The sequence below is a fragment of the Hippoglossus stenolepis genome, chromosome 9 (genome assembly GCF_022539355.2).
Source record: "Hippoglossus stenolepis isolate QCI-W04-F060 chromosome 9, HSTE1.2, whole genome shotgun sequence".
NCBI classification, from domain to species: domain Eukaryota; kingdom Metazoa; phylum Chordata; class Actinopteri; order Pleuronectiformes; family Pleuronectidae; genus Hippoglossus; species Hippoglossus stenolepis.
This window is the reverse complement of record NC_061491.1, coordinates 15,864,934-15,892,587: the sequence shown is the minus strand read 5'-3', so window position 1 is coordinate 15,892,587 and position 27,654 is coordinate 15,864,934. Positions and strand designations below refer to the sequence as shown.

Below are 27,654 nucleotides of genomic sequence, written 5' to 3'. Positions count from 1 at the left end.
AATGTTTTTCAGGCCAAGGACCCCCAAACTGATGGAGAGATGGAGCAGGGACCCCCTACTATATATATTGTATAAAATTGTGTTTTATATTAAACTGGACCTAGTTCCATGTATAAACATAGCTACCCTGTTATTGTGCATTCAATACTAAGCTATTCAAATAATACACAGGTTCATATATTCATGTTTTTATTATTGTGTTTCGCTGAATGTGTGCATTGCTGACTGAAAGATAAAGTCTTCTGCCTCCATTTATCCGTTCGCTACAATATGTTGGATTCATGTTAATGTGTATTTAAAGACATTTTTATTTGTGGAAAAAAAATTGGTTGAAAAAAAAAATTAAAAATTAAAAAAATTGTCTAATCAACCAAAAATTTCGCGACCCCCCCTGCAGTACCTCCGCGGACCCCCTGTTGAAGACCTCTGCCCTAGAGCTACTGCCCAGAGTGGGAAGCTAAGTACTGTTGTATGCTGCCATCTAGTGAGGAGATAATGAAAGGTTTGAAAAAGGCAATAACTCGAAATATTTAGTTTTCAAATAACCTTATGAATTAATAAAAAAACAAAACATCAACTGTTGGAAGCTCAGTGAGGCTGTGAACTGCCTTTAGTCTGCATTGAGGTATAAACAGACACCCTGGAGCACCCAGTGGGAGATGTCAATGGTGGTGAACAGGTCTGCCTCAAAAACCAACCCCACACCCATCGCATTCCTCCGCAAGGACGTGGTGTACACTGGGGTTCGTAGCGTATCCTGTGGTAAAAAAACATACAAAAAAATAATCACAACTTTTAGAGAAAAGATCAAAATAGTGAACTTAAGTTTAGAATGGAAGCAAGAAGTTCCTGTAGTCCACACCTGTAACCTGAGTTGGCGTGCCTCTATGGGTATGACTTTGAGAATGGGCAGTTCAGCAACCAGAACCTTTGGTTTACTCCTCACCATGCAGCCCTTCTCCATGTCCCAGTCTGCTCCCTCCAGATACAGGCCGGACACAAAACAGCCTGCAGGGAAAAAGGCAATCAGTCTTAACTCAATTCTAATCACGCTGCAAAAGGATAAAAGTAATTTCATTACCTTGTCCAGATCTGTCACTGACTTCTTCCTCGCTGCGGTACTGAGTCACTTGTGTGTACAGGGTGGAAAGATCCAGAGGCCAACCATTTGTCCTGCATGAAGCTTGGACCATGGCAGTCAGGTAGGACTCTGGGATATGAAGTCCTGATAGCCACATTACCTTGGGCTCTCCCTCATCCACCTGATGGACACAAAGACACAATTTTACTTAAATAACTATTCTCAACTTGTTCCTTAAATATTCAGTTTTTATCACTTCAAATGAGGTTATGATTTCATTAGTTGATTTTTTTTGTAGTAGGATTAAGCACAAACAACTGGATGGTTTACCACAAAAATTGGTGGAAGGATGCGGTATTGGTCAGGAAAGAACCCACTGAAATTTGGTGCAGATCAAGGATTTGTTTTTTCACCTTTTTTGACAGTTTTACTGTTTTCCCCAGAAATAATTCATAGATCTTCTTGTAAAAAATCTGGTGATTGATATCTATGAGTCTGTGCAATTTGGTGCAGCTTGATTGAATTTAAGGGGACTGTTGGGCCATGGTGGAGTAAGGTGCTCAACTGAGTGCCATTCGAGTTCCACAATAAAACAGAAAGCTACATGTAAGAGATTATCTGTAATAGGGAGTGTCGGATCCTCACCCAGTGGCTGTACTGTTCATAACGCCTCTTGAAGTGGCTCATCCAGTTGCCAAGTGACTTGAGTGTGTCAGGTGCCAACTTCTTCCACATGGCAGGAATGTGTCCATTAAAAAGGGACTGAGCGACTTCATCCAACTCACTGCTCATACCCACCTCGCCAGCCAAAGCCTGTGGGACAGAAGCGAATTAGAGCAAATACTAACCTGTGTGAAGCACAATGATTCAACACCTGTCTGTTTGTGTTCTACACATCTTGTCTCACCCTCTGCAGCTCAGCCAGGGAGCGCTGCATGCGGACCACCAGTTTGTTGAAGCGTTCTAGTTCCTGAAGCAGCACCACTGACGTCGGGGAAATGTCCATGCCAATCTTTTTACGAATCACGTCCATGTCGAATAATTGTGGAAGCTTACTCTGAATGTCCTGGGCCACCTGGCTGATGTATTGATCCCGACTGATGCCTCCACCAGATTCACCTGAGGCATACGAGAGTGAGTAAAGACAGTAAGAGAGACAGCAAACAGCCTTTAACAGTATGGAACAACTTCTTCTGAAAAATAATTGATGTTATGACAAGGGACTCAGAGTTGGATGTTGAGTTGAGAAAAAAATCTTCTCCTTGAATCAATTAAGAGACGAGAGAGATGACAGATGCCAAATCATACAATACCCGTCTGAGGCTGCAGGTATATTAGGTGGGTCCACATGTCTTTAGCTGCTTGTGTGTAGTATCCTATCTCTGCATTAGAATGAAGGCCCAACACCTCTGGCGTATTTGCCAATGGCAGCGTCTCAATCTCATCTGTAACACAACAGTGTAAATCTGTGAGTGGTGGCACAATATTCACTTCACCTTAAAGTAAGGGAATGAAATGAAGTGAAAATAACAACTGACCAACATATATTGTCTTGGGCCCGTTTGGAGGGATCTTGTAATCCACATCCTTGTTTTCAAAGAAGTGGAAGCGGCGGAAGGTGTAGAAGAGGAAATCTCCAAGGTACTCATCCATGTACACGCTCAGGATCCTGCGGTCAAAGCTATCTATGGCTCGTCCACCATACATGACCTATAAAAGATTACACACGCATATTGAATTTACAGCATCAGCTAGCAGGATGATACAGATACAATCTATTAAAACAAAAGTAATTTAGACTAACCTCTCCAATGAGGTATTTAAGACTTCCCCAGGGAATGTTGCTGTCTCCCTGGTTGTGAGACTTGGTCAGGTAGGTATTCAGGATCTCCATACACACCTGTGGAGCAAAGTTACAATGTTAATAGAATGATATCACTTAAGCAGAAACAAAAAAGAATCTAAACAAATCTATTTTTTCCAGCACATTGTAAATTAATCTGTGGCACTTACAGTGAAATCAGAATCGTTGAATTCGTAGGAGACGTTCCAGCCAATCTTGCCGTACTTGCGTCTCTCTTGCACCACAGCATGGAAGAAGGCCAGCACATACAACAAGCTACGGAAGGCAGGGTGTGGGCATTCGGTCAAGGTCTCATGGGAGATTTTGGAGTACGTGGCTCTCAAGTTGAGCTTGAGTCCATTGGGAGGCTCCGTCACCACCTACATGCATGATTAAATTACATGTAAACACAGTGATTCATCTTTGAAATCTGTCTCTTTAATGATAGTATTTTCTGGATTAGATGTACCATGAGAACAGCAGTTTGAACAAATTATGTGATCTCATATACAGCTTTAAAACTCTTCATACAAAAATATCTATATTGACAACTTCACTAATATGTTCCTAGTGACGTTTCCTTTAAAAAAATATTATTTACGTGTCTATTTGTTCAAATAAAACAGGTTAAAGGAGAGTATCGCTATTGCTGTATAGAAAATCAGTCTTTCCCATTACATAGAGTAAAACTATTTAAATTCAGCGCCTATATGTGAAAATCCTAGGGCCAACTAATAGATCCCTAGAAGTTAACTCCACCGTCTACAAACACTCTGAAGAAAACACTACTGAAGGCAAAGGGACACTTTAGTTTTACCTTTAGTGACTTTTGCAGTATGCCAATGGGGAAATCCTGAATGGGGTTGGTGGTGATCCACAAGCGGAAGTTGGGATTGGGCTTGGTGATCCTCTCTAGGGACTTCTCTAGATCCTTCAGCCATTTCACCAGCAGGTGGCAATTCTGTAGCATCAACCACTGACCACGGGAGGCTGCATTCTCCAGCAGCTGCAGTGCAACCTTTGTTAGAGGAACAGAAGACGATTACCCTCAACATCTTTACTTTCTATACTTTCTTATTGGGACTACTCCATATACATATTTAATTTGGCCACTGTTTCATAGCAGTGATATGTAAAAGAGTGATTCAGTACCTTCTCTTGGCCTTGGCCCATAGCAAGGAACTTGAACTTGCTGCCTCCAAAGCCTGACCTCTCAGCTAGTTTCATGAGGTCACCGGCTGGGTCAGAGCCAGGACTCAGGGTGAAGATAATGGGGGAGGAAGGTGTACTCTGTTCATAGATTGCATCAAAGTTGATCACAGGCGGCTGAACATACCTGAGCAGAAACACAAGATAACATGTGGAAACTCTTGATAAGTCTTTCTGTTAAAATAATCACATGTTCTGTTAACTCCATAAAATAATTGTGCCTGGTCAGCCGCAACCACAGTGATGTAATTGTGGTGTATAAACATACAATGTATATACGTATATAGACACATATATACTGTGTGTGTGTTTATACAGAGAGAGAGAGAAACAGACTCACTTCTTGCCCATAGTGACAGTGACATAGTCGGTCACAGCCCTGTAGACTCTGTCAACACGGAAGCAGCGCAGCAACAGCAGCTTCTGAAAGGCTGACAGGTTCTCCTGATATTTCATAGGGAACGGAGCCTGTTCTGGTCCATCCAAGTCATACCACTGAGGTGGGGGAAAAAAGAACGAGTTTTAAACACGTAACCAATTAATCAAAACACCCGCAGTGAGACCTGTGTCACTATGTTCACTTACAGACTTCCAGTCAGCAGATTTTTTCTCCACGTCATCAGGCAGAGAACCAAACTGTTCAGGAAAGAGCTCTGCGAGTTTCACAATGTCTTCCCAGCCCTGGTCTTGGAGCCAGTCACAGGGCTTTTTGCAGTTGCTCTTTTCCAGGGATAGATTACCTTTACACAGGAGGTGGAAAAACGTCAAAACATTGTCTTTGAACATTGGGTGCATACACATTTTTGTGTATCTGAGTTCAACTTCTCTGGATATCTCACCCTTGATGAAGAACTCCAGCTCTTCCTGAAGTGCTCTCCCTTCAGCCTGTTCGATCTTGATGGTCATGTTGAAGGAAAATAGCAGCTTGTGTCTCTCGAACAGACCTAAGGATGTGCGGTCAGTTCAGGTTATAAAATAATAACAAACCGTGTGCTTTATCAATTGTTTCTGTAATTTTGTATCATTTCTAATTACTTTACCTGTGCAGCCATAGTTATAAACACTGTATGTCAGAGTGTTTATGATGTTCTTCAGTCTCTGGGGCAGGACAGAGTCTGGCAGAGATTTGCGCAGTGAAAAGTCAAACAGTTCCAGGTAGGAGGCCAGAGAGTACTGGTACATGCTGTTCACCAGAGCCATTTCTGTCAGCACAAAGAACAGGATAGCACCACGCTTGGCTGCTGGTCGGTAGCCGTCTCTGAGTTTATCAACGTCCACAGATGTCTTCACAGCCAACTTGAGTTTCTCAAATACCTGATAATCACAACATCAAATAAAGAAATTAAATAAGATGAATGAACTCAGTGAATTTGCTGTTCTTCATTCCATTGTTTGCTGCGGCCGAACTGACCTCACTGGCTTTTGACTTTGTTTTCTCCAGTGTGGAAACCAGCTCAGTGTTATCCAGTATGTTGCCTGTACACGAGGCCAGCTCTCTGAGCAGGGAGTCCCCAAGGTTCTTCAGCAGCTTCTTATTGTTGCTGGTTTCCTGGATCAAACTCTCACGCTGCTCCTCCAGCTCCTTCTTCTCAAAGCCCATGATAACACTCAGCAGCTGGTCCTCCAGACCCTTCAGGGTCACTACATGAAACACAGACAGAACAAGGGACTTTTATACCTGCTGTTCACATCTTACAGACAAAAACTATGGTTACTATGCCAAAGGATCTTACCAGTATAGTTAATGACCATAGCTTTTCCAAACACTGATGGGTTATATTTGGGGTTTGCCAGTTTGGTGTTGAGATAAAGTTTAAAGTTGGGATCATAGTCCACCTCCTTGTCACCCAGCATGATGACCTGTCTGCCCTCTGCTCCTTTGACATTCTTCTCCAGGACATTGTCAATCACAGGGTCAATGTACTCGTCCACATCTTGGAAAAGGAATGGGAAACCATATTTGACGGCCATCTCTAGCTGCTTCAGGAAGTCTGGATCATTGAAAGATGAGATCTGTGGAAAATATGATCACAGTGTCAGGACCACATGCTGGGATTCGTTCCAAAATGCTGACTCTGGGGCTGTCAGCTGTGGAAACCTGTCTAAAGCAGTCCCTCTGGGACTTGTCAGTAGTAATAAGACAACTTGTATTTGCAGTAAATATTTTGTACCTTGAGTTTGTTGTTTTCTTCTTTCTTCTTGATCCAGGAGAGGGCTTGCTGTTGAGGATCAATACACATGGGAAATCGGCTCCCTCTGGTTGTGAGGATCCCATTCTGCACTGACAGCTCATCTGGAGGCAAGCCCTCAGATCCCCATCTGCAGTAGCATACAGGGTTTATATGAAACATATACACTTAAACCCACAGCACCGGTAGTTGGAGTCAAGTATAGTTAAAATAAAGACAAAAACACCACAAAACAAGTTTCAAGTTGCAAAACGTATAATGAGCACACAATCTAATTGTCACCTGCTGATTTCTACTTCATCAGTAAGAAGGCTTTCCACTTTGAAAGGCTGGCTCAAGGGGATGCCTCTCTCTTCCACATCCTTAACCCATACTTGGTAAACCATCTCATTCCTGAAGTCCCAGCTGAAGGCCCCTTCATAGCTCAGGAAAGCAGCAGAGATCAGACAGTCGCCAAGGAGACGCACGCGCCTCTGCTTCAACTCCTCCAAATCTTGTGTCCACCTGAGTGGGGATAGTAGAGAAGAGTGGGTTGTAATGAGAGATAGGTAGAGACACAAAGATACAGTGAGAGGGACATTTGAACGAACCAGACAAGCAACTCTTAGCAGGCTAAGTTAGTCTCATAGAGGCAAGTGTTGTAACTTCCTTTGTTGCATCTTTTACAGTCTCACCGTTCATTCTCAGAGCTCAGGCCGGTGATGAGTTTGTCAGCTGATATCAGCCTCCTCTCCATGACTTCAGCCTCCTCCTGAAGCAACTGTTTCTCCTCAATAGCAGCTTGATACTTATCTCCCAGAGCCTGCAACTCTTTCTGGATATTGCTGAGCTCACTCTGAATGCTTTCCAGCTCCTTCTTACTCTGAAAGAAGTTCTTCTCTAGAAGTGCCACCTAGAAAAGTAATGGAAGAACCACTGTTTACAGATTACTGTGTTCCTCCTTATGGAGCATGATGGAATACCCGTTTCAAACTTCGCATTACCTTCTCTCTCTTAGGTTTTATCTCCCTGGCAACCTCACAGAAACCCATGATGGCCTCAACAAACTTGAGCATTCCTGAGCCAGCTCTACTGATAGCCTGCATCTCCTCAAAGCTCGTATGGAGGTTCTTCAGGAAGCCTGGTCAAACAAAATGACAAAGATGGCGCAAAAAGTCACGAGTATTTGTTATTATTTGCATTTGTTTTTAGGGTAGTTTTCCATTGATCATGAAACTGACTTACCTTTGACAGTCCTAACCTGACCGTTACTTATGGAATCACAGTCCATCTCCATCAGTGAACGCAGGAAGTTAGCCTCTGACATCATCCCCTTAGCTGCTTGCCAACTGATCTCCTTGTGGCCACGCAGCACCAAGATGCACTCACAAACCATCTGCACCTGTTTGGGAGGCTTGGCAAAAGATCTGCACAAGGAACCAGTGACAAGGGCAGACAAAAAGAGATATAAATAGATGGTGTACATTTCTTGTCAGATATGTTTTGCAAAATTGATTAGTCTGCAATTAAAGATCCTAGAATAATAATCAACTCCCTATACAGCATATTTTGGGTTATCATCTATCTTCTTCACAAAGTTTTAGAATGAGTTACAGAGGTCATTGTCTTTCTATTCATTTATGATTATTGGTAGCTTTTTCCTCTGTAGAATGAAACCAAGGAGGAGAGTTTACCTGATCTCTGTGACATCAGATTTTTCGAGGTCCTGAAGGGCGTTGCGGGCCGCCGCTAATGCTGGCAGAGCTTCAGCAAGGGAACTTTCAGCTTCTTTCTTCTCAACAGCGATCACTTTGTTCTGCTCTTCAATCTCTTCGGCTTTGTCTTCTGCCAACTTCTTTTTCTCCTCAGCTAAAAGGAGAAGTTATTGATAAGTGGTTTGTACCAGCTGTTTCTACTTTTGGTAGTTTACAATGCACTGTTGTTCTGTTCAAACCACGAGATAAGAGATGCAGTCAGTCACTGACCTACAGTGGTGTTAGTGACGATCTCATTCAGCAGGGTTTCACAAGCTATTGACTTCTCAGCAAGGACCACCTTCTGCACTGCTAGCTTGACATTCAGCTCAGCTAGCTGCTCACTGGCCTCTTTTAGTTTATCCAGACCTCCCTCTAAGTGCTTGCACTGACCTAAAATGGAGAGAAAAAGTTAACAAAATAAAAGTCTCTCAAATGATCACAAACATGCACATGAGGAACAAATTGTTTGACGTATTCCATCCTCTCACCCAGGATATACTGGTCGTTTTCCTCCAAGAGTTTAGAGTAGGTGTTAATGAAGTCCAGGTAGTTCTTTGGAGTAACGTAGTTACTACGCCTGAGTTTCTGCAGGAACAGCTTGCTATAGTCACCCACAGAAGAATGGACCATGCATACATGATCTATCACGTCTGCAGAGTGCGCCTGAGGAATCATGGGACTCTCACCTGTAGAAAGAAATTTTTTTTTTTTAAAAACATGTCTTAAAAGACTGCAAACAAATCAACAACAAACGCATTTTTAAAAAGATGTGAGTATTATTACACACCAAGGAAAGACTGAGCAACTGCAAGTAATGCCTGTGGAGGCCATGGCAGGAACCAGTCTATCACAGTGTTGTTCATCAGTCCTGAGAAAGAAAGGTAAACATAGTTGGCAAAATAAAATCAGAAATTATATTACAATTCAAAGATTACTGACAATATATTTCACCTGGGAAGTTCCTGCAGCGTGTCCTCAGGGTGTCTCCCACTGGGGACATGCCTAAAACAATGTGCAGGTTGTTGGCACTCTTGTTGACAAAGTACTGCCACAAACTTTCTTTCGAAGGACCTGATCCCATCTTAAGAGCCTCGTCGCGAAGCTGGTTGACAATTGAATCCTTCTCATCATCAGGGAACAATGCAGGAACAATGCCTGTTTGGACAGAGAATGTACTGCAGATGAAGCTTTTAAGAAAGACTAATGTACTGTGAGCCAGGACATAACAGCGACAACCAACCTGAAGTCAGCATGTTGTTGATGAGTTCCAAGAAGACCTCCTCAGCAACATGGGAATCAGTAAAGAGGAACACTATCTTCTTATTTTCAATGCCGAGCTTCAAGTACAGTGTTTTCAGGTCTTCACGGAGGTTTGACTCACTGTATCCTCTGCTTAATATTATCTCAAACACCTGGGGAAAGCAAATTTCTATTATGGACTGCTTCAGATTACTTCACAGATATAGTTTAATGCTGCTTAACCCTTCAAACCCAAATCTTCCCATTGAGTTTCTCTTTTAGCTGCATTAAATAGACGACTGTTGTTTCCACACTTTCTCAAGCTTCACTGAAGCTATCACAATACTAAGATAAATATTCGGAACTAAGATGTGACATTCTTATGGCAGTGAATGGAAATACAAGACTTTTTATGTCTTGTGTACATTTCTCCCATTGCATGGTGTAAAACATTTGGTGGGTAGGTGTTGATAAATATGTTTTTTTGCTTTTCTATAACTTTGTAACTCTCCATCATTAGGAATCATTCAGCCTTTACCACACCCATCATAGATTAGTTCTACCTCACATCCAGCAGTGAAAGCAGCAAGCTTGGTGAGGGACTGCTTGCCAGAGCCCCCCACGCCGACAAGCAGTGCATGGGCCCCTAGGACACGGATAATGCGGTGCACCCGGGTCAGATGTTCCAGAGCGTCATCAAACAGTACTAGATTCATCCTCGACTTGTTCTCATTGTATTCCTCTAAAATTTCCTGCAGAGACAGAGAATAAAAAACAGAGTGGTCTTTCAGTACATCAATCCATCAATTATACCAGTCAGCCCTCAAAGGGCTGGAGCCAATCTCCGCTTACAGAGACCCAATGCCTCGGTTTCTTGCCCTATTACTTGTTTTTGCAACCATATTTTTGATGACCTTGTCTTTGACCTTTGATCGATCAGCTCCATCCATGTGTTGTTGAGTTATTTTGTAAACACACAGAAAGTAGTAAAACAATACCTTGTTTGTGTGAATATGCCTGCTCTCAGGGTAAATATGGGAGTAAATGACAAATAAATGTCAAAATGTACTGTTGTAGTATGCTATTACAAGTTGGCAATACCTGAAACAGGGCTTTTGAAGCATCATAGTCATGAATATCCTCATAGACTCTTGGTTCAGTCTCACTGAGGGCTGTCTTGTAGTCTCCAAAAAGAATTGGGTCCTTGATTACGACCTCAAAATCGGACTTAAAATGCTCCTCAACCAGCTTCTTTATGTGGCCTTGTACCTGATAGCAAAAACACACATTTGATACATTAAATGAAACACTACACTATTTTTATACAGTAGAATTTAAACCAGGAGGAACAGTTACACACGTTATACTCAGTAATTATGATATATTATCAATTATTACCAAGGCTTTGTCAGTCTCATCAATGAGTCTGTCATGGAAGATTCTCAGGCACTCGTTCCTCCAGACTCGCACAAACTGAGTGACAGTCAAAAACCTGTAAAGCACAGACATTTTGAAACACAGCCCTTTTAGTGCAAAGTGTTAATCTATTAAGTGTTAAGTGAGTGAATGTTCTTGATCAGACCTGTCTGGTTTGGTGAGCGTTAGTCCATTGTAGACCCGTGACAGGTCCCTCAGGTTGAAGATGTAGTGGAACTTGGACGGAGTGGGAGGCAAATCTTTGATGATGCATTTGTAAAGTTCCAGTGTGCAGAACGTGACTTTATCACACACCTTCTGTATGGCCTCCTCAAACGGCTAAAATATCAAATCAAGTTTATTAAATTTGAGTGATTATGTTTTTACGACTGAGATTCAGATTTTGTATTGATCCATGTGGGAAAGAGAGACTTACTCTGGTGTGGCCTTTGATAATAGAAGCGTATATAAGGTTGAGTGACTCCACTGCAGGGAAGGGGATGCTGAAGACACTGAAGAGCGAGATGAAGCGAGGATCCACCTCGTTCCTCCCACCTCCTGCTTTTCCCATGGAAGCAACAAAGCCGAGGTCTTTCAGGAGTTTGTAGTTCAGCTCCTTCCCTCGGTCATACATGCCTCCTCGATCCAATAACAGCTTCAGAAGTGCAATTGGCTGCTGTGTGTTATAACTATCCACCTGGATGAGCATATAGAGTATTAGAATAATGTTGATCATGAGAGTGCTGTCATTCTGCAAAGCATAGGAGATAAAAGACTTGGTTGAATGCTTAAAGCAGGAACCTTTGGCATATTCATGTCATCCATAAAGATCAGCAGTCTCTTTCCCATAGGAGGCCCGTAGATCTCTTTGGTCCTTTTCTCCACACTGGCCTCTAGGTTCCTCTGCACGTCCATTGAAGTCGTTCTGGATGAGAAGTTGATGATCAGAGTAATCTAGAAACAGAAAGGAAGATAAGAGTTTAACCTCAAATATGATGACATTGGATGAAAAGTTGGACAGCAAACGTACCATTTTGTCTGAATTGAGGTTCTTGAGGAAGTTATGAATGGTGGCAGTCTTAGAAGTGCCAGACTCGCCAACCAGAAGCACTGGCCTTTTTATTTTCACCATCTGTTCCAGGATCCAGCTGGCCCTCGTGGTGTCGACAGTTGGCACTAAAGCAAAGGTGGAGAGGGAGGAAATCTAAGTGGAGGAATTTAAATCAATACGCACGTACGCTGGAAGCTAGATTTGTCCTCAGAATTTATCTTTACCTAGTATATCAGAAAATTTCATTTCAGGGTTGTGAATGTATTTGGTGACCAGGGAACTCCAGGGAACCCACTTCTCCTGTGTGCCATCAAAATGGAAATCATACAGAGTCTGCAGGTATCCTGTATGGATGGAGACATTTTCTTATTAATAATAGGACACAATAGAACCCAAATGCAGAGTAAATCTGTCATAAAGTTTTACTTTCATCATATTGATTGATTGAACCTAAAACCATAAATCAATCATGTCCATTGACTTTCAACAGTGACATTTATGACAGGCAAGGATATTTGTATAATCTCATATTATATGTACTCAACTCTTAACCCTGTTCTCTCGTATAAAATAAGACATGTAACCCACAATCAAACGGTTCCTAAAAGGGTATATTTAAATTCATAATCTTGATGATGCCTGCTAACTTCATAATCATCTACACATAAATCCTTTCTTCTTACCTGGGATCTCACCAGGTCCAGCCAGGGTTTTCTCATCGTGTACGACAGTTAAGCAGGAAATTGTCTTGATTAACTCATCAAACTTGATCCTGCCACTCTCCAGCAATGTGGCCCCGAGTGAGCAGTACAGAGCTTCCAGGAAGTAACACTCCAGGACTTCACCACTGCTGCTTTCACCCTCAAGCAGTGCATCCAGTGTCAAGCACAGCTGAGTCACCTGGACATACCACCAACACAGGCACAATCAATATAAGTAGTCTGAAGATGTGAATATACTGATCTTCATTCGATTATTTATGTATAATTACAACACAGGTACTGGAGTGAGATAGAAGGAGATTAACCCACCATGTTTAGATCTGTCTGTGGGACAATAGTCTTCAGTTTCTGGCCTTGTTTCCCATCAACAATACCATCCACAATCATTTCAATACAGCTGTGCACATATTTCTCAAACAGTTTGTTTAAAACTTTGTGTTCCTAGAAAAGAAAAAAGGACAGTGTGAGATTTTATCAAATTTCAAACAAGTAAAATTATTACATAGTGCTAATTTGTTCCCAAACCTTTTCAGGTCTGTTGTTCAGCCATCTCTGCCAGTATGGGGTGTATCGCAGGTTTTTAGGGTCAACATAAACCATTCCACAGCGGGAAACAGTAGCAGGGGAAGCGTATTGCAAATCTCCCACCTGTAATGGTAGAGTTTTCTTATAATTTAAACATTGACATTTGGGAGAGGTACTCTGCTGACAGCAGTCTTGAATTTTAGACAAACCTCGAAGAGCAGAGCACAGTGATTCTGTAAACGGATCCGTTCTCCATTGGCCAGCGTGAGGAGCTTGTTGTCATCCATCACTGAGTTCATATTCTCGACCCACAGAGCATCCACATCACCGTCAAACAGGATGTACCTGTGAGTCAAAGGTTATGTCAGTTTGTTATGTTGAAGGACTTATCTCTTTCCTCAATTTATGCATGAAAAAATGATATCAGATCATTATGAATAAGTGCATTTCTTAATCAGCAGTTTTTTACCTTCGCTCTTCTTTGTCAGTGGGTTTGTTGATGTCACGAAAGATGTTGGATAAGATCCCATCTGTCCAGTCTCGAGTGTCAGGATCCAGAACACCGTAAAGTTCAATGACACTCATGGCTTTAGGGTTCAGTGGATACATCTTTGTTTGTAATCCCAGTCTAGTGATGAGATATAATAAAGGTTAAAACATGATATTTTCCACATGAAATATCAGGAAGGTGGCACAAATGTAGGTGATGTAAATTGACACTGACTTGGTCTGAGCTTGACATAATGTGCTGATGACAACTGATTTCCCTCCACCCGTTGGTCCCACAATCATAGTAGTGTGTCTAGTCATCATTGTCTCATAGATCTGCACCACTTTATCCACCTGAAACCATACAGAATAGGGCATGACGACATCTAATAACTCATAGGCTGGAAGTAAATATTCGTTACTGAAATGTAAAAGTCTAACTTGTGTATCTGAAAGAATTAAATATAAAACTCAGATCAGACACCTGGTTAGGCATTATGACGTATTTGCTTTCATGCAGAATGTGTTCCACAGCGTCGTTCAAGCTGGGATAGCAAACACGAGAGCAATCCAGCTGAGGGAACAGGTCTGAGATCAGCCCGAGAAAAAGAGGCACGTCCTCAAACACAAACTTTGGAAGGTTCATGTCCCGGAGAGCACGCATCAACACCACATCCTGCAGAGTGGACATGGAATCTTCGTCATAAAATATCATCAAAACATATTGCAGTCGGTAATCTTAACAAATGTCCAGTATTCTCCCAACATCAGTCAAACATCATTCTATATCTGTAGAATTACAAATAATTCCCTGTTTTCATTATGAATTTAAATCCAAAGTATAAGTTTTCTTTTCACTCTATGAAAATGAAATATAAAATTGTCTTTGGTCTCTACCTCATTGATTTCTGGCGAGTCTCTCTTCAGCTCTCCTGCCATCACTAGGACAGACTTCAGAGCTCGAAGACCAAAGTCATAATGAGACTGCTTGGAAAGCTGTTCACGAGCCAACTTATACAGTACTGTCATCTTCTTTGCCAGCACCTGAATCGAAAAAAGTGAAGAGATAAAATCCTTGTAAGAAATGTGCATGTGTAGCTAAACAGTTAACCATTATAGTGTAGAGTTAAAGATGTATCCATGTTTGCTGTAAATGAAAAATTGTTGATTTATCAAAGTATCAAAGAATCTTCCCAGAAATTCATTATATATTATCCTTGTATATCCAATTTACCCAAGAACACATATATAAATATTTTATATTATATTAACATTGCTTACATTGGAGGAATACTTTGTACATAACTGAGGATGAGAGCATCACATAAATAGTAAGAATTTCAGATGTGTTTTTTGTGTGTGTCCATCACCTTGGCCATTAGGAAGCCCTCAGAGAAGAGCATGATCTCACAGATCAGCTGCAGGTCAGGCACAATGACCACCACAGGCCTGAAGAGGGCTTTCACTGATTCTGGCAGCTCTGTGCGTCCTGCATAACCCGGGTTCATGGTGATGAAAATCCCCATGCGGCCATCCAGGCTGATCTCCTGCCCTTCAAACTGATGTGCAGAGGGAGAATGTGAGAAGAAGGTGGTGAAATGAATCCCTCTAATCTCTTATATGTTTAAATTTATAGGAAAAATGTAATAATGCATTACTGGCTCTGTGTAGCTACAACAGCCTTACATGAAATCTTTTAAGGTGAAGAATGAGAGCATTGCGGATGGTCTGGATTTGGGAGGAGATGACTGACAACACAGAGGCATCGATACGATTGAACTCATCGAAGCAGCCCCACGCTCCACACTGGGCAAGGCCAGACAAGATCTTACCCACAGCCTGCATGCAAAGACAGAGATGAAGGAAAAAAATAAAAGAGTGAGAACTTAAAATATATGTGTGGGTTTTCTTCATGTGATTTGTTTGTTTTTTTACAGTATTTTTCCAGCCCAGTGCATAAGAACACATGTCTGCTCATTATAGATACCCACTATTAATCAGGGAGTGTGGTTGCATTTTCACATGAGACATAAATAGGAGAGTATGTTTTATAATTTAAGATATTGGCTCATCATTTGGTATAAAGCTATGTGTTAAAGGTAAATTAGAATGTAAACAATTTGTTGTCCTTTGTCACAGAACAGGTTAAATGTACTTATTAGATATCATTAGATAAGTGGTGGCTTCTTACCATGTAGTCCATGCCCTCACCACAGTTTGTTACCACACAGAGCAGACCTAGAGCCTTGGCCAGATCTTTGGTGGACTCTGTCTTCCCTGTACCAGCTGGTCCAGCAGGAGCTCCACCCAGGTACATGGAGAGAGCCTGCATCACAAACACACACAGACATCCTGGCGTCAAAAAACAGCTGACAGAACAATTTACATATGTCTGCTTGTTCATTATATATTATTTGTTTTGTTGGTACAAACATGCAGAAGTTCTCAGACCTGGGTGAGGGTGAGGTAGATCCTGTCTGTCAGCGGGGTTATAACCAATCGACCATTCAGTCCCATGTATTCGTACCCGTAGGAGAAAGAAGCACTGCACTGACGCACAAACAGGTCGTCTTGTTCCTGCACCCAGTAGAATCTTAGCTGGCTTTCCCACTCAAACTCTCTTGCATCCATTATACTGTAAAGACATTTTTTTATTATTAACACATTATATATTTTTTCATAAACAATTAATAAAGTTAAAACTGGGAAAGGTTTACCTGTTAAGAACAAAGCTGTCCACAATGTCTCTTGCATGTACGTTGATGATGAGCACAGAGTTGAACTTACGTCTGTCATTTTTATTCATAGGTTGTGTGATGCGTGTTACTAGCTCGTCAATCTGCTGGTGCATTTTCTTTGCATAGTTCTTCAGTGCACGCTTCTCTCCTTTCTTGACATTTTTAAAGACGTCCTCTACCTCCCAGGTCCACCACACTTGATTGACAGCCAGCACCACCATGCCCTGGTACAGCAGCATCCAATCCACCCTGAGAAACACGAGAATGACAGATTCACTGAAGGTCATTCGCACACAGAACTTATCACAGCACAACAATGTAAATAGAATGGTAAATGGACTTCAACTAATACACATTAATACAGTACTTCTATGCTTTCTAAGTATACAGCTCTTCTCTATTATTCATACATCCCATTCACACACTGCAGGCCATTGTCAGGGGAAATTGGGATTTCAGAGTTTTAGCCAAGGACACCTGGGCATGCAGACTGGAAGAGGCAGGGATCTAACCTGAAACCCTCTGATTAGGGGATAACCCAATGTTATGGCTCATGCAAGTTTCAGAGCCTTATAATATATATTAAAGAAAGTGATTGTTTTTACTATGTTGACCTGTGATGTGACAGGAAGTTGAAGTTTAAAGAGGAAGTTGAAGAGTAAGCAAGAAGTAGGAAGTCCACTTGTTGAGCCATGCATCCCAGCCATGTTGAAGCCCCCAGCCCTGTATGCTAATGCTGAGCACAGCCTGTAAGTTGTCTAAGTAACATATGACTTTTAGAACATCATTTGGTGCATAAAAACACTACATTTAAGCATACTTAGTTGTTAGCATAATGGCGCTAGCATTTGCGCGCTCGCTCGGTAGTGTAAGCATTAGCATGTATGCTTGTTAGCATGTCTTGTGTGTTAGCCTGGTGCTCTAGCTTAGCGGGTTAGCTTATTTTGTGACATGGGGAATGAACAGTTAATTTTCTTTATGGGGAATGGGATAATTTGTACCCTACTGATGGTGGTTTGTATTTTATCTTGCCATTTTCAATCTGTCTAATGAGTGGCAAATGCGAACAAAGTTCAGAGAAGGAGAACTACTTCAACGTGTTCTTAATTGGACGCAGTCCCACTTTACCTCCTGAGCCACCATCCCCTTTAAACACACCTGCTCTTGTCTACACAGTAGTAGAAGATTGCTTCTTTTGTAATCAGTCTATTGGTCCTCCTCATCTCCAGTAGTACGCCTGTCATCCATTCCTCCACTCTGCCCTCCACTGGGACAGGTTTCCTCAGCTCCATCACCTCCCCCTCAGCAGACACCAGGGCTCCAGCCACTGTCTCACCGTGGCTGTCCACGTCAAACCGCAGAGATGCTATGTTGTCATACATCTTGTGGACCAAAGAAAAGAAAAATTGAGGAAGGCCTTTCACACACATGGAAAGCATTATTCTACTTCCTACTTTGAAAAAAAGAATAGGTTAAGTGTCTTGAGGATAATACCTTGATAATATGCTCCTGGACACAGGCATGGTCACTACTCCCCAGAATGCTGAGCAGTTCATCATCAGAGATGAAGAAGAAGCGAGGAAACACGTTCCGCTTGGAGTCCAGGTAGTCACTGAGACTCTTCTGGCACCTCTCCAGACCTTCACTCAGGGCCTGCAGGTCTGTTAGCCGGTTGGGAACCAGGCAACACCGTTTAATGTTTGGGCTCTTCACCGTGTCACTCATTATCTAGACAAGAAATGAAGAAAATCATATTATTTTGAGATGGTTAGTAACAGACTACTGTGCTTTCATCAGGCTAATATTCTGACAACACTCACTTCTTTAAACTTTTTGTCAATGTTGTCAAATTTCTTGGCTTCTTCGGGTAACTGCGAGCAAATATCTCCTCCAATGAATATGCTCTCCAGGTACATCCATTTCCGTTGTACCAGCAACAATACCTGTGAAAGAAATATTGTTTGAGTCGGAATTTTATGTATTAGCTAAAGAGTGAAGAGAGATTTGGTCGCTCTCACTGACCTCTATGGTCTCACTAATGAGGGACAGGTCTTTTTCCCATTGTTGTATGGTGCCAAGGAAGTGTCCAACAAATCGGCTGCCTGCCATGCTCTGTAAGTTCATGGCATCGTTTTCCACACTCAGCAGGATCTCGTCGACTGCACCCAGAATAGACCCACGTTCCTCAGTCCCTTTGAAATAGGGCAGAACACTGAACTTCATGCTTTCCCAGGTCTCCACCACCTCCTTCACTCCCTGGAAGCACACACACAACAGATGGAGAATAAGTCTTAATGATTTTACTGATAAACTGATAACAACTGATCCCTGACTCCTGACTGTTAGAAGTCATTCACCAAGACAAATGATTACCTTCTCAATACTGAGCTCTTTCACAGCAGAGGTGGCAATGTCACCTATTACATTTACATGTTTATGCAACTCCATAGCAAACATGTTCTCCAAAGTGAAAGTGCCAGGGTTCATCTCAAAGCTAGTGCTGGTCCTTTCCATCAGTTCCTTCCAGTGTCTGTGGTCCGAAATATAAAAACACATTCGTTTATATCCTGGTCAAAATATATCATCAATATTTCAAATGGCAGTTTGTTTTCTGAAGACCGACCTGTCTCTGATGGCCTCATTCTTCAAATCCAGCAGAAGAGGCAGAGACTCTCTGAACTCCTTCATATGTCCTTCGAGGAAAGAGGCCACAGATAACGCCCTCACATCTTTGGGCAGCTGCATCAGGTTTTTGATGAAACCCTCAATGCCCTCCTGGAGCAGCTGGATGTTTAAATCCACCCACAAGGTCTGAGACCACTCTGTCTTTGCATCCTGGAAGATTTCAGGACAAACATTTTACACTTGAAAAGAAATGTTGACCAGAATTGTGATCCAATATGTAAATTGAATTTCTAAAAGCCAACACATCCCACCTTCTGAGCTTTATACACATCATATATTTGTCTCAAGCCTTTCATCTCCTTCTGCATGGTGATAACCTCTGGGTATACAGTGATTGGTAGGTCCAACAGTTTCTCAGCATTAGTTAGCTCCTGGCGTCCTCCCAATATCTTGGCAAGCTCTGCCTCATATATTACCATAACGCTCAATCCTGCAAGGACAAAAGGAGAGAGACTGGGGTAAATACCCTGCACTTCAGATAAATCTGGGGAATCACACAAACAAACATATTGTTTTTTCTTGATATAAACTATAACTGCAATCTTTAAGTACCTTTGTCCAAATCAACTCCCACAGCTTGAGGACCATGCATATTGAAGCTCTCTGCAAAGATAGACAAGTCCTGTGTAAACTCTTCCATCTTCTCCTTTGTAGTCTTTGGAGAAAAATAGGAAGTTAACCATACATGCAAATCTGTATTAATTTAAATTTTCTATTCAAGTAGAATATGTCTTACCTGAGTAAATAATTTCTTGACATCTGTCAAACTTCGATCCACTTGTCTGGATTCTTTAAAAAGGTCACTCCACATCTGGTCAATACCGACCTCCAGCTCAAGTTCATCGTCTCCAACCTATGCACAGAATATAGCGTATGAGACGTTCAGCAAGGGAAACCACTTGTGTTTTTAGGGGATAATAATTTAACATACAGTACCTCCACTTTGTACATTGCCAGTGTTCTGTATCTTTCCTTGATATCCCTGAATCTCAGCTCGACCTCCAGAGACATGTCCCTGATGCCTGAGATTGTAGCAAGGACAGACTTCAGGTCTTCAAAGGTTTCAGGACTTTGTTTCAGCTTCGCAGAGAGTTGCTATAAAAAAAATAACAATAAAGATTGCTGACATCAAAATCAAAGAATATTTACATTAAAAACACATTCATAAACTGTGAAGGGCAATTCAGTACCATGAGTTCATCTCTCAAGTTGAAGAGATCCTCTTTGGCAGTATTGTTGAGCTGGCTCCCAAGTGAACTGATCCTGGACTCAACAGTCTTCTGCACAGTTTGAACCAGAGGCTCCAGGTTTAGATGGATGACGTGGTCAGTCTTAAAAAGTGGTTCCAACATAACCTCCTGACTGATATGAGAAAGGAACTGCAGCTTGTCATCATACATGACAAAGGAGGGTTTTCTTGCTGCAAATGTTTCATTGACCATGATTTTCTTCTTTTCCCAAAGAGGCCGATAGCGTTTCCAGTGACTCAGGTAGCGATCCATAGAGAGGAGCAGCTGCTGGACATTCTGGGAGACTGTCATGGCACTTTCATTTATCTGAGGATGCTGACACACATCGCTGTAGAAGCTAAATGTCAGCAGTTCATCTTCACGTTCCACACGTTGCGGAGGACACTCAATGCAGGTCCCGCGCATCCAACGCACAAATTGCTGAAAGACCAAATTTGGCCAGAATTAAGTTTAGCTGTCAGTATGAAAGCATCACAAATACATTTTTTATCAAAACGTGACACACTAGAGAATCATGATGATCACACCTTGGTGCTCTCTACACAGTCTCTGATGCTTTGCATGATCAGCCAGTAGATCTCATTGCTTTGGGGCTGCAACACGATCTTTGGGGCAGACAGGATGGCATCAATTTGGAACAGGGTGGTACTTCCCATCAGTGCAATGTTGAAGGCCTGAATGCTCCTGAATGTGAAGGTTATCAAGAGGGATGTTACAGGGGATGAGAGATAATGTACTGCAATTCAAAGGAGCGTTGATAAAAACTGCTCACTAAATAGATGACATTGACTATTTGTATTTACCTCATCACCATCTTTACAAGGGAGTCGAACACTTTGCCTTCCCAGTGGGTGTAATAATCTGCCATACTTGTGGCTTTGCCACTGCTGCTTTGCATGATCAAGTGTTCTGTTTTAGTGATGAGGGGTCCAATGTCAGCATACTTCCTACTCAGCAAATGCACAGTTTTTACTCGCTCTTGCTCAATATGTTCACAGAACTCCTTGATGCCTTGGAAAAAAACAAACATGCATTATGTCAATGAAAATAAGTTTGAATGATTTTAATCAAAAGATAATATTCAGGTTTTTTTTACCTGGCAAATTGTTAGATTTATCTGGGACTGGACATTTTAGCAGGTTAGTCATCACCATAGACTGCAGCTTGGAATCAATGTCTCTCTCATTGTTCTGAATCTGACTGACAACAGACTCAAATTTAGTGACAGCCTGGAGAGCTTGTTTGATGAATTCAGGAACACCTAAAAGCAAATAACACAGATGAACTGAATTATTCATTTCATCTGACCACAAGTGTGCATAAATAAGCGTTAAAGGGATTAAACATTTCAGGCTCTGTATGCAGTGTACCCAAGGAACTCCACTTGAGTCTTTTGCACCCAAAATCCATCACTTGTTTGACCTCTCTGATCTGTTGAGCCAGCATGGTGAACTGTGCCTCACTCAGGCTGTCCATCACAGAGTGGTAGCAGTTGACAAGTTTGTTCAGATCATCAACATACCTAGGTACAAGGATGAAAAAGGCAAGGGATTGTTTTTGTTGTTTTGAATTAAAATTCTGCTCTCAGGTACAGAGAGTTTGTCTTTCTTTTACCAGGATTACACAAAAAAGTACTGAGCTTATTTTTTAAGTTTGGTGGAAGGGTGGGTATGGGCAAAGGAAGAACCCAGTAACTTCTGGAGCAGATTTGACTTTTTATGAGAGATTTTTTTCAACCTTTTTGCAAATTTCTCCTGATGAAAAAAAGGAGAACTAATATCAACGAGTGCTAGCAATTGTGTTGCTTTATTTAAGGGGACTGTAAGGTATGCACTACATTGAGTGCCATTCTAGTTACCTGAATAATTTGTGCCACTGTAGAGTGACATTTAGAGCTAGATTAGGTAAAGAGAAGCCCATTAACTCCATGTGTTTTGTCTCGGAAATGATTTCCCTGATCTCTGGAGCAAAGTTCACATGGTATTGCACATCCCTCTGTAATCTTCCTTCCTTTGGGGGGACATCCTTAGAGACAGCCTGAGAATGAGAAAAATCAAAGCAAACGGTGAGAATTAGAAACGAGGAGTGTGAGACGTTAGTGTATATGTATTTTTCAAAATACAGAGCATGAGTCAAAAGTGATGAGAGAGATAAATACCAATTCGGCTGGGATTTGGTTTGGAGAGGTAATCATGACCAACAGGGCTTTTTTCATTAGCAATGGCAATCTGTGTTCCGTCTCTGCCAGCCAGTGCTCATACTTCTTCAGCTCATAGTCCCTGAACTGCATTGCCATTTCCACATACTTGTCCTTGGCCTGAGCAGAATGCAGCAAAAGTCAAAGATGGGTTTCAATAATATTTTGGTGTTTGTCACCTTGCAACAGTCAAGTAACTCACCACTTTGCTCTGCTTACTCTCCCGCGTCTCTGGCACCTCCAGGAAGGTAAGGATGGTGTGTTTGATGCGGTACAAAAGAGATCGGACCCAGCTGATGGCTCCTGCCACAGGAGGCTCATCCATATTTAGCGGTGGTTTATCCTTGTTTGCCTTAAAGATTTCATGTATGTTGTCCACCTACAACAAAGACAAAAAGACTTAGGCACTCTGCATGTGGCAGACATTGATTATCTCTTCGAAATTATACCAATAGTATATTTTTAGTTGCACTGTAACTTCCAGGTTTTATTTTCATTAATAAACTGAACCTGGATCTATCACAGGTATATAAGACACATGCCATAGTTAATAACTAAATTTTGTTTGTTGCAATGCAGTGTAACGTTGCAGGTAATTAAGGTTTGAATCATTCCTTGGTTTTGTCACTTTACACAACACCTGCATGGACTAACTGCTCCTCCTTTCTAATGATCTGATATTATCACAAGTTATCACATGCAAGTTATTCAATCGCAACTTCACGGCAGAATACCTCTTTGCAATACTGAGCCAGTATGTCATTGAACTTGCTCATCAAATGTTTACTGATGGTCTCTCTGGAGCGGATGTGCTTGAATTTCAGGAGCATGTCAAAGCCGGCAGCTGAAGAGCGAAGTGTCTTAAAAGACTGATCAATGAAGTTGATGGCCTCTCCCTCGATAGCCTGTGCAGACATATGCAAAAAGTAAATCAGCTTGATAACTAAGGGACAGCATACAGAAAATTATGCAATGTTATTGGTGCAAAATGACAAGTGCATTGATCCTGCTGTGTTTAATTACACTTTTGATTCAGAACATTTTCATGGCTTCTGCATAGTAGATGCTAAACTTACATGAGCTGTAGTGTCGAAGTCTTTCATGATGGTTTTCCAGCTGCTCTTCTTACACATGTTGAAAGGATTAAAATTGACCCCCTCAATGGGCAAAACTAGACCATCCACTCTGCACAGCACCTCATCGATGCGTTTGTAGTCGCCGGTCACACTTTTCAGCTCTGGACCAAAGATGTTATAGAACTCCTCCAAAACCTGCACCAAACAAATCCAGGAGAACCATCAAAACTGAGGCGCTTTTTACACATTCAGCCGTTCAGTTACTGAGTGAGGGGTAAGTATTTATAAAGTTTATGTTCACTCACCTGCAAAACATTGTTCAGATCCTGGCAGATGGAAGCCATGTAATCAGTCCTCTCAAACAGTCTCTTGCGGTCAAACTCCCAGCGTGGATCTCTTGCAGATTCTTCAATTTCAGCGCGCACCTCAAAGTAGGTCGACTTCCATCGGTCCAGAAGCTGTTTAGCATCACGCACCTTGGATTTGGCCACTTCCCTCTTATCTCTGTCCAGGGCACAGCACATTGTTGAGTTATACTCCGATGAAATATAGTTTATGTCAAATTTATCTAAGATTATATGTAAATTTAGACATATTTGTACATACCTGAATAACATGTTGACATCAATCACTTGAGACACACGTTCGCACAGCTGCCAGGCAATACGCTCCATCAGAGGGACCATACGTTCATTTGTGTTATAGTGGGAAGAGATTATCCACACAATTTGCAGGCTGTCCATCAGATGAGGGATTGTCTCCAGGATCACAGCAAAATTCGCTCCAGAGGCCAGATTCTACAAAAGACAATGGTAAAATAAAATAAAAGGTTAAAGTGAGGATAGAAGAACCATTCTGTCATCAATATTTTCATTTCCAAAAAGTGTGTTTCATGTAACTGCCAATAATTGGTAGTTACACTGTCAATAAAAAAATATGTAATAGTATATTTCTAAAATGTGCAGCTCACCATGAAGTGTCTTTCCAGCGTGCTGAGGAAACGTAAATTATCGTCTGACTCCACACGGTATTTATTAAGTTCAGCAACTGTTCCTTCCAGGGTCTGAACGATGCCTGCATCTGCTTTGGTTATCACCTCCAGGATTTTCTGTACCATCGGCTGTTTGAGCTGCTTGAACAGAGCACTCAGGATGGAGGCACGCTCCTGCCAAAAAGTTATCTCAGCCATAGGGCCCGGTGCCTGGAGGAAAAAGGACAGACATTGATTATTCAGACTCAGGTTCCAGATAAAAGACAAACACAAATACACAGAATAAAATTCATATAGAGGCACAAAATCAAACAGATTTCACATTGGTATATGGATATTACCATTTATGCTTTCGTGATCTAATAATTTCATTTGGAGCTGACAGGGATTTAATCCTGTAGGTATTAAATTAAACATTTCAGCAGCAACTATACATGTAAACTCTGGTCTTGAGCTCAAGTTCCTTAACTTCGATACCACCAAACCCGCCTGAGTTGAAAATCAGAATACAAGGAGTCTCAAACCTGTGGCTTTTTGTCTTGCTGCTCCTCAATAACAATGGTAATCTGAGTGTGCCAGTTCATTACACACTGCTCCAACTTCTCCACCATCTCTGGATTAGAAAGAAGCACATCCACCTCTGGCCGTAGGTCAAGCTCCGGCATGTCCAGTGTGACCTCATCTGTGACAAACATGGTGATCTTTAGATGTAATTATTATTAAATGGTATGAAAATAGTTTTCAAACTGAGCAGGTGTAGTATATCTAAGGCTTCCTTAATATTCTACAGATGTGAATAACCTTTTAACTTTTGTTGTGTTTTCTTGATGACGATTTTCTGATAAATAAAACAAACCTAGAATCTGAAGGTGTTGGAGAGTCGTGTTGATTAGTCCCAAAAACTTGTGTGTCCTGTTGAGCAACTCGTCCCTGATCATGACTTGCTCACTTGACTTTGCTAAATTCTCCTCTTCTCCCTCTCCACTGCCCTCCTTGTGAGAAGAAACAGCCTCACTGTGATAACCCGCACTAGTTACCTCCATCCGTTTCACAGTAAGCAAAGGTATGTACATCTGAGAAGAAACAGACACACAGTTATCATCCTGTACTAATTATACAAAAAACAGTGAGACTTTTGGGAAATATGTGGATTTTCTGTTGGATTTGGAATTGAGTGGTTGTGTTTGGCTGTTGAGGAATTTTACATTTTCAAGTTTGTTCCGCAGTACAAGAAGGGGGTGTCCTCTGTGCATGCCGATGTCAAACAGCCTGGGCATCAGGATATTGGCTTCAGTCATGTCCAGTGGTTCAACAATGGTCTCTAAAACACAAATAAGAATCTCTTGGTTCAGACTTTTTTAAAAATGGAATAGACTTCAACATGCTCTGTTGGATTCATTCTCACCCTTTGTGTTCCTGATGAAGTAGAAGACACTGGATTTCAAAAATCTCTCCAAGTAATTGTTGACTGCTACATGAAGCTCAATGTGATAAACCACTTGAGCCTCAGTCCTCTGAAAACTCAAAAACAGACACAAGTTAAAACTTTGTTTTTATCTCTTTTCTCCTCGTTTTTATTACAATTAAAATGAATTACATGTTCACACAAAACTTTATTACATTTAATTGAAAGTTTAATCTCACATGGCTGGGACTCTCTTCATCTGTCTCCTCTGCGCCTGTGGTTATCTCTGTGCCACTTTGAATCCCGGTGTTATTGCCACCATCTGAAGGGTCGGTGTCTTTCCTCCTCTCTGAGGTAATAAATGTTTCACTTATTTTTTTCGTATTTAAAATACAGTACAAAAATCTTCTTTCTGCAATCAATATTTTACAACATAGGACTAGATGGTGAATATCTCGCGTACGTTTGAAGGTCTTCTGCACAATTTAAGTTACCAACAACCAGTAGATGTTAGCAGGTGTTAGCGGCCACCAGCAGATGTTAGGAACATAACTTCAGTTGAGCACCTTAGCGTCATCAAGTGTTTTGCCCTTGTAATCAACGATACAGGCCGAACTTGAGGAAACGCTGAGGCTAAAGGTAAATCTGACTGGCTACTGGCTTGTATGGCAGCACAACAAAATGTATTTAATTTGCTGCAATGTATTATTATTATTATTTTATTTATAAATTGCTTTATCTTGTAGACTACATAGATATAATTTGTATTAGATTATGCTGGGGCAGTGTTTGAAAATCTTGTTCCGTGTGCCCCCTTGGTAACACATGACCCTCCAACAGCCTCTGCACGGCCCTGCACCAGTGAAGGCTAATAACACTGGAGCTAAGTTACCTGCTGGAATTTGAACTTCCACTTCCTCCTCTCGAATAGTTTTGAAAAACAGGAGACATGAGGGCGAGTCTTCCTCGGAGAGCACGTTCAAGTAGCGGATGATGTTCTGCTCCTCCTCTCCGTCTCCTCGGCTCAGCAGCTCGTCGAAACACTCGGGACACTTGTACAAGTTGAAGCCGGCGGACACTCGCTGTCGGATCCACTCCACTCGTAAATCGTCGTGGGCCATGTTTCTCTCTCTCTCAACAGCCAGACGTGAACATATAGAGAGTCAACCCCCCTTACACCTGTCTGGCTCACAGGTCGTCCACAAACTTTACCAACGTCAACTACAAACTACAAACCATCACTGCGACGCTGTTGTAGTTTAGCGGATACACGTTGCCTTGGTGACCATCAAACCTCCACCTGGAGTTTGGTTCCCAGAGAAGAGACTGGAAGGCATCTGCCTGCCTGAGGTGCCTGACCAGTCTTTTTAACTGAACACAGCTTTAGTGGCGTTTTTGTTTTTTATGTTTATTATTTATTACTTGCTTTTTCTGACTCTTGCTGCTGTAATATTGCGAATTTTCCCATTGCGGGACAAATAAAAGGATTATCTTATCTTATTTACAAATGTCTGTATTTATTTATATGCCTTGTAAGGTGACCTTGAGTGCTGTGAAAGGTGCCTATACATAAAATGTATTATTATTATCAAATGCAAGCTGTGTCAATATCTCAATCTTTTTTCACTGGCATGTCTCTGTAGCTGCATTTTGACCATGAAGACAGTCACACCATTAATGGAATAATGGAAAAACTTAACAATCTGATTATCATTCACAATCAAAATAAGTTAGCACAAAAAAAGGGTAAAATATTCAATTAATACATAATGAAAACAGTTTATATAATTTGCAATTTAAAACAAATCATAT

The 27,654-nt window shown here is 41.5% G+C and overlaps 1 protein-coding gene across 1 annotated transcript; it reads right to left on the bottom strand.

Moving 5' to 3' along the window:
• Positions 1-325: 325 nt before the first annotated feature.
• On the bottom strand, positions 326-26,963 carry dnah10 (dynein axonemal heavy chain 10). Its single transcript, XM_047341263.1, has 78 exons — positions 26,735-26,963; positions 26,082-26,191; positions 25,843-25,951; positions 25,667-25,758; positions 25,387-25,510; positions 24,962-25,119; positions 24,417-24,647; positions 24,053-24,243; positions 23,752-23,950; positions 23,447-23,641; positions 23,105-23,275; positions 22,573-22,749; positions 22,332-22,490; positions 22,032-22,183; positions 21,544-21,695; positions 21,270-21,434; positions 20,977-21,184; positions 20,701-20,857; positions 20,114-20,593; positions 19,860-20,018; positions 19,660-19,776; positions 19,476-19,578; positions 19,175-19,353; positions 18,862-19,073; positions 18,612-18,768; positions 18,261-18,494; positions 18,059-18,181; positions 17,733-17,966; positions 17,397-17,620; positions 16,218-16,487; positions 15,952-16,135; positions 15,692-15,826; positions 15,187-15,339; positions 14,871-15,059; positions 14,398-14,544; positions 13,985-14,176; positions 13,736-13,854; positions 13,481-13,639; positions 13,221-13,356; positions 12,996-13,134; positions 12,796-12,917; positions 12,448-12,664; positions 11,989-12,108; positions 11,744-11,889; positions 11,515-11,667; positions 11,150-11,410; positions 10,880-11,052; positions 10,696-10,789; positions 10,399-10,566; positions 9,861-10,049; positions 9,299-9,470; positions 9,010-9,213; positions 8,846-8,926; positions 8,547-8,744; positions 8,287-8,448; positions 7,996-8,170; positions 7,547-7,728; positions 7,306-7,442; positions 6,997-7,214; positions 6,605-6,826; positions 6,305-6,452; positions 5,867-6,146; positions 5,545-5,774; positions 5,174-5,447; positions 4,973-5,077; positions 4,719-4,873; positions 4,474-4,628; positions 4,077-4,260; positions 3,742-3,942; positions 3,095-3,304; positions 2,886-2,981; positions 2,620-2,791; positions 2,395-2,526; positions 1,989-2,200; positions 1,727-1,894; positions 1,082-1,262; positions 863-1,008; positions 326-757 (listed from the first exon to the last, which is right to left on the bottom strand). The coding sequence occupies exons 1-78, from the start codon at positions 26,961-26,963 to the stop codon at positions 611-613; spliced, it is 13,614 nt and encodes a 4,537-aa protein (XP_047197219.1). The 3' UTR covers positions 326-610.
• Positions 26,964-27,654: the final 691 nt, after the last annotated feature.